The sequence below is a fragment of the Lampris incognitus genome, chromosome 17 (genome assembly GCF_029633865.1).
Source record: "Lampris incognitus isolate fLamInc1 chromosome 17, fLamInc1.hap2, whole genome shotgun sequence".
Taxonomy (NCBI): domain Eukaryota; kingdom Metazoa; phylum Chordata; class Actinopteri; order Lampriformes; family Lampridae; genus Lampris; species Lampris incognitus.
This window is the reverse complement of record NC_079227.1, coordinates 10,222,355-10,236,535: the sequence shown is the minus strand read 5'-3', so window position 1 is coordinate 10,236,535 and position 14,181 is coordinate 10,222,355. Positions and strand designations below refer to the sequence as shown.

At 49.8% G+C, this 14,181-nt stretch overlaps 1 protein-coding gene across 2 annotated transcripts in view; it reads left to right on the top strand.

Annotated features, from left to right (window-relative positions):
* The window catches only part of capn15 (calpain 15), a 97,683-nt gene that overhangs the window by 71,443 nt on the left and 12,059 nt on the right, over positions 1-14,181 (top strand). For both annotated transcript variants that reach the window (XM_056297721.1, XM_056297720.1), the window contains exon 7: positions 4,512-4,664. In XM_056297721.1, coding sequence (XP_056153696.1) covers positions 4,512-4,664 — 153 coding nt within the window. The remainder of the gene's footprint in view (positions 1-4,511; positions 4,665-14,181) is intronic.

The window sequence follows — 14,181 nt, the reverse complement described above, 5'->3', positions numbered from 1 at the left end:
TGCTGAGGAGGAGCAGAGACACAGAGGGGGTGGGGGTGGTCATGAGGAAGATCAGAGCAATAGGGGGCAGAAAGGTTGTTAACTACTTTTATAGGTTAGGAGGAGGAATTTTAATTCAAAGCGCTGAATGGCTGGTACCCAGTGAAGCTTAGCGTGAATGGACGTAAAGTGGACATGGAGGTTTGGTATAGATGGAGTGAGGTCTTGGTTGAGTTGTAGTTTGCTAATGAGATTGATAGGTAGATCTATCTATCTGTCATTTTGTTTTAATTAGATAGAAAGGGGCGGCACAGTGGTTAGTGTGGTTGCCTCACAGCAAGAAGGTCCTGGGTTCCAGCCCCAGGGTAGTCCAGCCTTGGGAGTCGTCCCGGGTCGTCCTCTGTGTGGAGTTTGCATGCTCTCCCCGTTTCTGCGTGGGTTTCCTCCAGGTACTCCAGTTTCCTCCCACAGTCCAAAGACATGAAGGTCAGGCAAATCAGCTGTAATAAAAAAAATTGTCCCTAGGTGTGAATATGTGTGTGTGTGTCAGCCCTGTGATGGTCTGGCGGCCTGTCCAGGGTGTCTGTCCGCCTGCCACCCCAGTGACTGCTGGGGGTAGGCTCCAGCATCCCCGTGACCCTGAGTAAGGATAAGCAGTTCGGGTAATGAATGAATGGATATTTGTGTATAATGCTTTCTCAGGGTTATTTTTTCTTTATTTTTTTCATTATTTTTAATTAGCTTCACCTGTTGTGTTTTTCTCTGGGTCATGTGATCGCATCCCATTGGCTGTTGCTAATATGCAGGCGAGGCCACACCCGTTTAATCTGTTTTTGAAGCCGTGATGAAGACCTACAGTTATCGAAGCATCTTTTTAAATGATTCAGCCGCTACAATGAAGGCTCTTTAATATTTTCCTTCCTCGCTGCTGCTTTTTCTTGTATTTGCAGTGCCGGGATTGTCTTGTTTGAAGTACACCGTGGGGTTGAACTTGTTGACAGTCCGTGTTTACACACATATCTGTGTGTTACTTTCATATTTGCGCATCACAGTAATTGTGTGTAAAATCTCACTTGGCAAAAAAAGGAAAAATTATTCCAATTCTAAGACGGATTCTGAACGTTTAAAGGGTTTCCCAAAACTGATGGGGCAAGTACTTGGGGCAGTTGGTCCCATATGAATCAATGGCCTTTTCAACACCCTGGCCCAAAGCAGTTTTTTATGTGTGTGGTGTGTGTGTGTGTGGGGGGGGGGTTAATGGCTCCATCTCACATCCATCATTGTGTTCTTGGCTTCTAGAAGGGCTCTGTGGAGACTGTAGCAGAAATAACAACCGTAGGCCAGAACACCGCAGTGCAGATTTAGGAAGGAAACCACTGCTGAAAGCTGGTTTTAACCTACAGTCCTGTTCTATTCTATTCTATTCTATTCTATTCTATTCTATTCTATTCTATTCTATTCTTTTCTTTTTCTTTTTTTTTTGTGGATCCCCCCCCCCCCCTTTTTTTTTCTCTCCCCAATTGTACTTGGCCACTCTTCTGAGCCATCCTGGTTGTCTCGGTCGCTGCTCCACCCCCTCTGCCGATCCGGGGAGGGCTGCAGACTACCACATGCCTCCTCCCATACATATGGAGTCACCAGCCGCTTCTTTTCACCTGACAGTGAGGAGTTTCACCGGGGGGACGTAGCACATGGGAGGGTCATACTATTCCCCCCCCAGTTCCCCCTCCCCTCCGAACAGGCGCCCCGACCGACCAGAGGAGGCGCTAGTGCAGCGACCGAGACACATACCCACATCCGGCTTCCCACCTGCAGACACGGCCAATTGTGTCTGTAGGGACGCCCAACCAAGCCGGAGGTGACACAGGGATTCGATCCGGCAATCCCTGTGTTGGTAGGCAAAGGAGTAGACCGCCACGCTACCCGGACGCCATTCTATTCTATCCTCGGAATCAGAAATTCTTTTATTGGAGCGCCGCTGTAGCTGGAAGGTTGCAGCGCAGGCCACATGGTCGCAGCTGTCGCCGGTTCAATTCCAGCCGGCAGCTAGGGCTGTGCAATGTGACGATATATATCGTAAATCAAACTCTTTACGGCAGTATTTTTCATCGTTTGGAGTTTGTCCATGTTTTGCGTGGATTACATTAATAAATCACTCTTATTGACTTTTTACTCACAAAGCTTTTAGGCTGCCTGTCTGTCCTCCGCTCCGCTGAGCCCCGCCCGCGGTGAAACGGAGAGCAGAGCAGAGGAGAAAGTAACATGACCATGAATGACAGCAAAACACAGTAGAGATTGTTTATTTATGATATTTACCTAATTTATAGGCACTCGTTTCTTTTCCGCTCAGTGTGAGAGTTTCTCCTGCGTTTTGCCATCATTTATGGTGGCGCTACTCTGCTCTCTGGGGTTCAGCGAGGGCAGCCCCCCCCCCCTCCCACACACACACACACGGAGCGTGTACACACACTGGGGGGGGGGGGGGCTTACCAGAAACTGTTTATTCATTGGCGTTACAGAAAATGTGCTATATCGTGATATGTCATTATTGGAATATGAAATGACCCATACCAGGGATATGAGATGTTGGTCATGTCGCACAACCCTTCCAGCCACCTCTGTTGCATGTCAGACCCATCTCTCTCTCTCTCTCTCTCTCTCTCTCTCTCTCTCTCTCTCTCTCTCTCTCTCTCTCTCTCTCTCTGCTGCAGTCCTGTTCTCTATTGTCGCTAACTAATAACAGTGCATTACATGCACTAGGAATTTTACTAGGCGGTGTTGATACATTCAAGAATGCAAGAAAAATAGCCTTAAATTATATATATATATATATATATGTTCTATTCTGTTCTGAAAAAAGGGGGTTGGTCAGATACTTGGCCTGTCTGTATTGCCTTCAGCTTCTGCTATGTGTGATGAAGGCTCTCGGAGCAATGGATAAAAAAAAAAGAAAAAAAAAAGAGAGAACAAGTGTTCGAGGGCATGCACTGTCTTCAGGAAATAATCCGAGATGATATTAACCTTCAAGATGTGGAGGCTGGGAAACAGAGTAAAGTCAGTGGGAATGACATATTGAGCTGGTGATCTAAAGTAAAGTGAAAATCAATTTCAAGTGTTTTAATTTGAAACGGTTCCAGCCAGTGCTATGAAAGGCTCACTTGTGGTCGCTCGTAATGATCAGTTTAAAAGAACAAGGGCATCCGGGTGCCATAGCGGTCTATTCCATTGCCTACCAACATGGGGATCGCTGGTTCGAATCCCAGTGTTACCTCCGGCTTGGTCAGGTGTTTGGGGAGCCGGATGTGGGTATGTGTCCTGGTCACTGCACTAGCACCTCCTCTGGTTGGTCGGGGCACCTGTTCAAGTGGGAGGGAGAACTGGGGGGGGCGTGATCCTCCCACATGCAAGGCCCCCCCCTGGTAAAACTCCTCACTCTCTGGTGAAAAGAAGCGGCTGGTGGCGACGCCACACATGTATGGGAGGAGGCATGTGGTAGTCTGCAGCCCTCCCCGGATCGGCAGAGGGGGTGGAGCAGCGACCGGAGCAGCTTGGAAGAGTGGGGTAATTGGCCGAATACAATTGGGGAGAAAAAGGGGGAAATTCCTAAAGAAAAAAAAAAAGAATATGCAGATGGTAAAATAAAGGTAAGATATCATACCATCTGCGTATATGTTATGTACTTCATGTACATACCATATAACGTTTGTGTGCAAATGTACAGTTGTGCGATCCTAACAATAAAAAAGGAATAATAACAGTGTAATTACTGTGCACTATATACACAACACAACTACAATATAGATGTGAGCCACAATGCACATGTATGGCAGTAGCTAATTTCAACTTCACACTGAAGTAATAATCTGAAGTTCGTACCGTGAAGGTGCCGTTTCTGGGTAGAAGGGGGCGGGGCTACGAGCTCGGCGTGAGAAGTGGGCGTGGTCATCAGGTGAACGGGTACAAACTGGTTCGTGCCCGTACGGCCGCTTTGACCGCGGTCGGCATTGTGAGCGCAAACAATGGCTGCGACTTCTCTCCCACCCGCCGGGGGTGTTTGGAGGGAGCTTGGGGGTTGGGGTGTAAATCCCAGATGTAATTTGCTCAATGGCCGTGTGCGGCCACTTTAATTTAACGCCATAAAGCAATCTGACAGGGCCGTCGAGCCACAGCACTTGACGGGAAATGAGCTTGTGGCCCTGTAACTCGAGCAAGAGGGGAACAAAAAATACTCGGAGAGGGAAAAAAAAGTTCTGCTGCAGTTTTTTTTTTTCTGAAGTCCAGACCAGGTTTTTAATCACACCTCTGGAGCTCCCTGCTGTCACCGAAAAGCAGTAAAATAAAATGGGCTGTTGAAGAGTAGGTGATGGTTCACCGGGAGAGAGAGAGAGTGTGAGGAGATGCTGGTAAAGCATTGAATGAAAGCTGTCTTCACCTTAACTCACTCTCCCTCTCTCTCTCTCTCTCTCTCTCTCTCTCTCTCTCTCTCTCTCTCCCTCTCTCCCTCTCCCTCTCTCCCCCACTCACCCCTGCAGGCTGCTGAGATTGCGTAATCCGTGGGGTCGTTTCTCATGGAACGGCAGCTGGTCAGACGAGTGGGCCGACTGGCCGCAGCACCTGCGTCACGAGCTGATGGCGCACGGCAGCAGCGAGGGAGTCTTCTGGATGGAATACACAGACTTCATCAAGTAAGGAATCACTTCAGGACCAGAACCACAGCTAAAACCATAAAGCCCAGTTAAGGGACCAGAATCCCAGTTCAGAACCAGACAGTGCTTCCATTGTCTCAATGTAAAAGTGAGCTTGTGTGCGTGCGTGTGTGTCGGTCTGCTTCTCTCTGTTGTTCTGTCTCTCCAAAATAACTGTGTAGACGATTAAACAAATGGAGTATACAAACAGAGTATATCAGGTGGAGCGGTGCTTAGCGCTGTCGCCTCACAGCAAGAAGGTCCTTGGTTTGTACCCCGGGGTTGTCCAACCTTGGGGGTCGTCCTCTGTGTGGAGCTTGCATTTTCTCCCCGTGTCTGCGGTGGGTTTTCTCTCCTCCGGGTGCTCCGGTTTCCCTCACCATCAGAAAGACATGCATGTTAGGGTTAATACTCCTGTCTGTGCCCCTGAGCAAGGCATGGCAGCACGAACTGGAATTGGTCCCCGGGTGCTGCACGGCAGCTGCTCACTGCTCCCAGCTACACAGCTAGGATGGGTCAAATGCAGGGATTAATTCCCCTACAGGGATCACTAAAGTGTATGTATATATATATATATATATATATATATATATATACTTTATATATACTTTATATATACTTTATATAATCTCAAATATACTGATTATCATTGTTATTATATTACTACACGTAATATATATGTATGTCTTTATGCACATATATGTCTGGTTATAGGCGGTAATCTAATGTGATGTTCAAGTTTTCTTTGAGCTGATGTCACCAGGCTTTAAGTTGTCAATCCCTAGAGCAGCGGTTCTCAATCGGGTCCTCAGTAGCAGCCATACTGGTTCTCTATTCTACCAGTTGTTCTACTCATTCAGCCTCCAATCAGCGATGCTTTACACGTGGAACAACAGGTGAATGTAATGAACTACCTGGTAGAATAGAAAACCAGCAGTACGGGATCGCTGGTTCGAATCCCCGTGTTACCTCCGGCTTGGTCAGGCGTCCCTACAGACACAATTGGCCGTGTCTGTGGGTGGGAAGCCGGATATGGGTATGTGCCCTGGTTGCTGCACTAGCGCCTCCTCTGGTCGGTTGTGGCGCCTGTTCGGGGGGGAGGGGGAACCGGGGGGGAATGGCGTGATCCTCCCACATACTACGCCCCCCCCCCCGGCGAAACTCCCCACTGTCAGGTGTAAAGAAGCGGCTGGCGAATCCAACATGTATCAGAGGAGGCATGTGGTAGTCTGCAGCCCTCCCCGTATCGGCAGAGGGGGGTGGAGCAGCGACCGGGGCGGCTCAGAGAGCGAGGTCATTGGCCGGGTACCATTGGGGAGAAAAAGGAGGAAAAATAGTTTTTAAAAAAGAACGGAAAACCAGCAGTACTGGTGGCACCTGAGGACCTGATTGAGAACTGCTGTTGCCAATAGACTTTACACACGGAGAGTCGGTGCCTTTCATTCAGAAGCACTTACGCGGTATCAGGACGGCGGCAGGTCTCGGGCTGGCGGGCCGCCTCGCTAGCCACCCTGTTTGAGCTGACGCGGCTCAAATGAAAGAAAACAACGGTGCTTTTTAAACAAGCGGCCGGACGCCGCGAAGGCTGTGACATTCTGAGATTCTCCGGTGGCTGGCGGGGCCCGTGTGGGAGCAGCGATGCACGCTAACAAGCTCTTTCTGACAAGCGACGGAAAGAAAAGTACCGAGTGTAGTCACAGAGTGGGTTTCTGCAGCGAGACATCCACAACTAGGGGGAAGCCAAACCTGTTCTTAAAAAAATATATAAAAAAAGATGGTCGGTTGCACAAGATGATAACACTTGGCGGTACTTCTTCTTTTTTTCTTTTTTTTTGGATGGCAGGCAGTAGTGGTTTTTAAAGACCCGCACCCACCCGACCCGTTATGAGAGCCAGTCCGACCCGCTAAAATAATGCGTTAATTACCCACCCGAACCCGACCTGCAGACCTCCAGCTGTAGCCGAGGCCACAGCGAAACGAGCAGGGTTGTGCTAGCTGGTTTTGGGCTGGTTGCCCAGCACAATACACTGATAGCAAGGCCCGGCCTATTGTTTCCCGGCCTGATGGTGTCTGGGTCCAGACTACTAAATACACACACGGGTCCTTCCAAACACTGTTCTTCATGTTGCATAGCAGCAAAACAAGTAACCCTTCATTAAAGACATGCACTCTCTCTCTCTCTCTCTTGCTCTCTCTCTCTCTCCTCCTCCGCTCTCTCACTCTCTCTACTCTGTCATGTTGTCTCTCTCGCTCTCTGTCTTGCTCTCTCCTCTCCCCTCTCTCACTCGCTCTCTCTCTCTCTCTCACTCGCTCTCTCTCTCTCTGCTGTTTCCTCTCTTGCTCTCAGCTCTCACTCTCTCTCCTCTTGCTCTCTCTCCTCGCGCTTTCTCTCTCCCCCCTCTCTCTCTCTCACTCTCTCTCCTCTCACACAAACACTGATAAGCGTCTTCTCTCTGACTAAAAGAAAGAGTTTTGGTGGTGTAAACAAAAGCTATGGATGCCACTTAGGGGAAACACTTGTAGGTGAATCCTCAACATTATTAAACGCAAATTGATGATAAAGCTGCTTGTGTATGTGTGTGTGTGGGGGGGGGGTGGACTAGTGATGCACAGCCTAGCCTATAGCACGCAGTGTTTCTGCAAGTTGTTTGTATCTTACACAGCACTGCTTTGTCACTTTTTGACCCGCCCGCCCGAACCCGAGATATTATGTAGTAAGTTTACCCGAACCTGCCCGACCCGCGGGTTGTGGGTCGACCCGCACATCACTAGCAGGCAGTCAAAATCCCTCATTGACAAAATGATAACCTGTTAAGAGAATGTATGTATAAATTTACATATATATTTTGGCTGGGCTTTCGAGACATTACGTGAAAAAGCTGCCGACTCTTATCTACAAGCGTTGTGGGATGAACCCTCTCAGTTATTTCAGTTGTTAGATTTCCAGGGCTTCCTTTAACCTGCCCGTTGCGTTTGCCAGCAGATACGAAGGAAAGTTCACGTCACATTCCCTCACTGTGATTTGGAGACCGCCTGGCGCTGGACGCCAGACTGGGACTCCTGTGTTTTGTTGTTGTTGTCGTCGTTGTGTGTTGCATCGCCTGAAGAGCAGTCATAAGATCTGGCTTCGTTGTTGAGGGGAGTGTCTGTGTTGCTCTTGTGATGGTGTTGTTGTGGCAGCGGTTGCTACGGCTGGTCGGTGTTTGGCGAGCGGGAGCTTGCGCCCGGAGTCACACCTTAGTCTGTGACGCCTTCGGGTCGCGGCAAACTTGTGTGCGGAGATTTGCTGCAGACGGCCGCGGCTTAAGCGCAGCGAGATCGACGTGATCAGATGTGACGATGGTTTGATAACATCATGTTTTCTCCACGCAGTTTGTCTCGCCGCCGGAACGTTTCCCTCTTGGAAACATCAGGGAAGTCGTGAAATCGCGGCACGGCGGGAGTCGTTTTGGTCCGCGCGTGCACCGCCGAGACATAAGTGGTACTGATCCGGTACGAAGCCTTGCGGCACTGTGTGTCCGGAACAGAGCGATGCACTTGTTTTAAGTGAATGGACGTTTTGTGGAAGAGTCGAGAGGAGCGTTTCAGGAGTTTCGATTCGCCGTCTGTCACGTTGGGTTAACCCCGTCACGCAGGTCACAGAGGAGCAAGCGTCTGTCTCACTTCCTGTCCGCGTGTCCTCGCAAAATGGCTGACCCGCATGAATGCCGTGTTTGTTTATTTGTGTGTGTGCTTCCATATTTTTTCTTGTGAGTCTGCTTATTGAGGTCTTTCCCGTCCCTGCTGTCAGCACTGAAACGAGATGAGGACTATCCGTTGTCCTCCTTTCATCCTCCCTCGCTCCACTTCCACCCGTCTGTGATGACTCTCTCGCTCTCCTCCGTCTGCTCGCTCTCCTCTCTACCAGTTAGATCACAGTTGAGTGGTGATTTTTTGTTTGATTTTTTTCTTTTTTAAATTGGAGATCCGCCCGACAGCCCAGGTCTGTCCCGACACACTTTGATTTGGGGAAAAACACGAGAGCGCTGGCTCCGTTAGCGAGGCTGGAGACCTCCTCGGGTACAACGCCAGCCATAAGGACGAACGACTGGACCGACCCGTGCAGGGTCTCTATAACCCAGGAGAATGAATAGGAGAGTTATGACTGCCAAGAATTATTTGTTTTTCAGCCAAAATGTCAGAATGAGGTAGCCCAACTCGCCTCCGCTGGTGTAATTGCAGGAGTAAGCGTATCCCAGATCCGCTGGCAGGGACCTCCGCTCTGTTCTTTGACTAAAATCAGGTTTGATCAAATATTTTTCAAAGAATCTGACTGCAGATCTGGGCTTTCCTGTGGTTTTTTTAGATTGCAGGATGTGCTAACAGCTAGAAATCTGAGGTTTTTAGGGCGTCCTTGTAGTGTGGCGGTCTATTCCGTTGCCTACCAACACCAGGATCGCTGGTTCGAATCCCCGTGTTACCTCCAGCTTGGTTGGACGTCCCTACAGATACAATTGTACGTGTCTACGGGTGGAAAGCCGGATGTGGGTGTGTATCCTGGTCACTGCACTAGCGCCTCCTCTGGTCAGTCGGCGCGCCTGTCGGGGGGGGGGCAGGGGGAATAGCGTGATCCTCCCACGCGCTACGTCCCCCTGGTGAAACTCCTCACTCAGGTGAAAAAAAGCAGCTGGCGACGCCACATGTATTGGAGGAGGCATGAGGTAGTCTGCAGCCCTCCCCGGATCGGCACGGGGTGGAGCAGTGACCGGGACAGCCTACCAACACCGGGATCGCCCGTTCGAATCCGTGTATTAAGTCCAGCTCAGTCGGGTGTCCCTAGAGACACAATTGGCTGTCTGCGGGTGGGAAGCCAGACGTTGGTATGTGTCAGGGATGCTGCACTAGCGCCTCCTCTGGTCGGTCGGGGCACCTGTTCAGAGGGGAGAGGGAGAACTGGGGGGAATGCAGCCCTCCCCAGATCGGCAGGGGGGGTGGAGCAGCGACTGGGACGGATCGGAAGAGTGGGGTAATTAGCCGGATACAGTTGGGGAGAAAAAGGGGAAAAATTCCACACAAAAAAATGAAACCGAGGTGTTCTTGTTTATATTTATACAGTTGTATATGTGTGGATTTTAGGTTTTCTTGTTTATATTTATACAGTTGTATATGTGTGGATTTTAACACTGAATGCCAGCACCACACTGGGCCTTACAAGGGCTGTTCTTAACACATTGTTAAAAGTTATGGAAAGATAGAAAAATACTTTTTCATTCATACTGGAGCCTCACGTGTGGTGGGTATGTTGAATGTGTTTTTAAATGAAAGCTTGTAGCTGCTTGGCAGACAGCAGAATAATAATGATGTTTTAGCAAGGAGGGTCACTTGAACAGCCTTTATGAATCCCACATATATGGACGTGTCTTGATGTATGGACGTGTCTTATCTTGCAGTTGGCGAAAATAAAGCGGCTGTTAAAAAAGCTATAATCCTGATATTGCTGCCCACCGATACTCACTTTTCTTTTTTTTTTTAATTTATTTCTGATTTTTCCCTTTTTTTTCTCCCAATTTAGTGGCCAATTGATCCCTATTTTAATTCAAACACCCACCCTCGTATTGCATGCGTTCGCCAACTGCATCTCTCCGGCCGGCAGTCTCGAAGGAAAGCGCCTCCCCACTTTCGTGACAAGGCGAATCCAAGCCGAACCACTGTTTTTCCGACACACACAGAGACGCATTCACATGACGAACACAAGCCGACTCCGCCCCCCTCCCGAAGACAGCGTTGCCAATGATTGCTGCTTCATCGAGTCCGGCCATAGTCGGATCTGACGAGACCGGGGCGCGAACCCCAGTCCCCAGTGGGCAACTGCATCGACACCAAGCCGATGCTTAGACCGCTACGCCACCGCGGACCGATACTCACTTTTCATCCGTATACATGCGTTGTGCGCTCTGCTGCAGGGTCTTCACACCCTAACTGACAGGCATGTAAGACATCGGCCAAACCAATTCAGAGAAATTCGGAAACGCTGTTTTCACGGCAACAACAGGTAGAACATTTTCCGCCGTCCACTTCCAGTCGTTTTCAAAGTTTGCTGTCCACATGGAAAAGCTGGGGGGGAAAAGAAAACCGGTCAAGTCTTCTCTGTTGTGTGAGAAGATGGCGGTGTGAATTCAGGTTTGCGGTGGCCTCACCCAGTACCGTCCATGCAGTGTCTTTGTCCACGTCTCCGTCCTAAGTTTGTGTCGTCGTTTGATGACTGGGAGAGCTGGCTCTGGATCAGCTGGGGGAGCCTGGTCTGCTGCATCCTGTGGGCCCAGGGACCACGGCCCTGCCCGGAGCTGCACCCGAAGAAGGAATACCGAGGGTGGTATGACAGGATGCGGAAGCGGGGCAGGCTAAGCTAACTGCTAGCCCATGCAGACTGGCAGTTCCCTTAACACCGAGGGTGGTCTGGCGGCGGCCTCGCCTGGCGTTGACTGAGTTTTTGGTGTCGTTGTGTGGCGTGCGGGGAGGTTTGTCGAAAGTGTCTGGCTGGGAGAGCTGGCGCTGGATCGGCTGAGGGAGCCTGGTCTGCTGTGTCCTGTGGGCCCAGGGACCCCAGCCCTGCCCAGAGCTGCGCCCGAAGAGGAAACATGGAGGGCGGTCTGATAGGATGCGGAAGCGGGGAAGGCTAAGCTAACTGCTAGCCCATGCAGACCGGCAGTTCCGACAGTCATCCGACAGTGATTTTATTGTAGTTTGACATGTGTGTTGTTATCTTTGTGTTGCGCTGCTGTGGGCTGGAGGAAACGACTTTCGGACACGAAATGAAACGACAAAGTGTTCCCAAGTCCTGTTGGGCACGCACAAGGGACGGCTTTACCTGAGATCACATGACAATCGGCGTTTTCGAAAAACTCAGTGTTTTGTTGGCTTCAAAAAGCCAACAAAGTTGACTCCTCATGTTGCTGCCTTCTAAAGTGGTGGACGGCGTTATCCGTTGATGCTTTTAAGGCCGGACAGTGTAATTTTTGTGTTAATGGCTTGTTGGTGGTGTAGGCTGCAGCAAAGCACACGTGGTCCACCGCTGAAGAATATATGTATATATATAATCCTGTGTTCATTTCTGTCACTCCTCGTAGCGAGCATCATTTCCTGTGCGCAAAGCGCCACCTTTCGTTCTCTGATATTGCCCCCGTGCTGACCCGGCTTGTGGCACCAGACCGTCTGAGCCGGTAGCGGTGGATAAAGTGGTGTGTTGAAGTGCCACAGGTCTCCATTAGTTGTGTACACACTTCAGATCTTAACGAATTAATAACCACAATATGGCTGTAAAATTCAGTAAATGACAGGAGATTCTCAGTCGACCCCCATCAGGAGGCTCCTGCCCCCGGCTGGAGGGACCCCGTCGCACCCCTGCGTGCGTCCAAACCTGTTGAAATATCTTTGAGGGGAGATACTTAACCCTGACCAGTCTGATGACCTTTCACCTCAAAATGGAGAGCGGAAAGAGAGCTCTCCCCATCGGGATGGATGAAATAAATATTTCAAATGATCATAAATGCTTAAACACTCGGTTCAGTTGACCGCTCATCTCTCCGTTTCCCTCTCTTCTCTCTCCTCCTCTGCCTTTTTTTTTTTAGATTATTATTTTCTGAGGAGAGAAGCGAGTCAGGAGACGGTTTGTCAACGTGCAGGAGGTTAGGAAGTGATAAAAAGATGAAAAAAAAACCGAACGAGAGGAGGAAATCGTCTCCCGGGGCGGCGGCTTTGAAGAGGGAGGTCTGATCCATAAGCACGGCCGATGGTTATTATACACCGCTGATGGTGTTGGAAACACAATGAGAGAGAGAGAGGAGAGGAGAGAGAGAGATGGGTTGCAGGTTTTTCGGACCTGTCGGACTCGGCTCCTGGAGCGTGTGGGGAAGGTCTTTATTAAGGACGTAGAAGGTTTCTAAAATACCTTTTGAACTCTTGTCAAAACTCTGCAGTAGTAACGTGGAAAATATATTTTCCACGCTACTTGCATGAAATACGTCAACCAGTCGAACTTTATTATACAGTACACACCAAAGTGCAGCGTGCTTTGAATGAGGAGGAGGTCCAGATTAGTGTGTGTGTGCAGGGTATGGGTTGAACCTGGGTGGATACGAATCCTGGTGCAAAAGGATGTGTGTGGTGTGTGTGTGTGTTTGTGTGTGTCTTCAGGCTGCTTGAATTCAGAATAGTGTTGTGTGAATTCAGAATAGTGTTGTGTGCTATACAGTTGTACTCCTTAAATCATAAGAAATCCTTTCCCAGTTAAAGAAAATGGATTTATCTCCTACAAAACAACTTTTCTTCTGTCATGTTATGGCATCGAGGGCTGTTAATGATTATTCAAACAAAAAATGCCCATTTTGCAGGGGCGTCCGGGTAGCGTAGTGGTCTATTCCGTTGCCTACCAACACGGGGATCGCCGGTTCGAATCCTGTGTTGCCCCTGGCTTGGTTGGGCATCCCTGCAGACACGGTTGGCCGTGTCTGCAGATGGGAAGCCAGATTGTGGGTATGTGTCATGGTCGCTGCACTAGCGCCTCCTCTGGTCAGTCGGGGGGCCTGTTCAGGGGGGGGGGGGGCCGGGGGGAATAGCGTGATCCTCCCATGCGCTACCCCCCCTGGCGAAACTCCTCACTGTCAGGTGAGAAGAGGCAGCTGGTGACTCCACATGTATGGGAGGAGGCATGTGGTAGTCTGCAGCCCTCCCCAGATCAGCAGAGGGGGTGGAGCAGCAACCGGGACGGCTCGGAAGAGTGGGGTAATTGGCCAGATACAATTGGGGAGAAAAGGGGGGGGGGACGCACAAACACACACACACATGCTACGGCTTTAATGCAGTGAGTTTGTGCAAGGGTCTGTGTGTTGGGATAGGAAGTGTGGCGATTTCGGATCCAGGGACGTTCGGATGTTTGAGAAGGCGGCACACGGGGCGGCGTGTAGCTGTGTGTTAGGAGGAACAGGTCAGCAGGGATGGTGTGGTCTCACCCAGTCTGGCTCCGTCTGACTGGGAGGGGTTTATTGATTGACATGCTGAGAAATTGACCGCACACCCACCCACAGGCTTTCATGTTGAGAGCCGTCATTAGAGGCTGCCTCTTAGCTCTTATCAGGAGTCATCTGACAGTGTGTGTGTGTGTGTGTGTGTGTGTGTGTGTGTGTGTGTGTGTGTGTGTGTGTGTGTGTGTGTGTGTGTGATGTAGTATGCCGACATACCACATACCGGCACAAAGAGCGGTGCATTATGGGTTTGCCTTCAGGTTCTTAAAGACATTTCTCGCTTTTTTCTTTTTCCCTCCTGAGGGGTTTTTCTGTGGAGTTGGTCCTCGTTGTTATTGAGGGTCTCAGAATGGGGAAGAAATAATTCGATGTATGTGTAAAAGCCCCCTGGGACTAAATTGTGATTTAGAGCCATACGAATAAATTTTCCTTGTGTTGAATTTGACTTGAAAAATATGGTGATTAATCATGATTACAGGAGCCAGTATAATCTTGCAGCCCTTGTTGGGTGGATATGT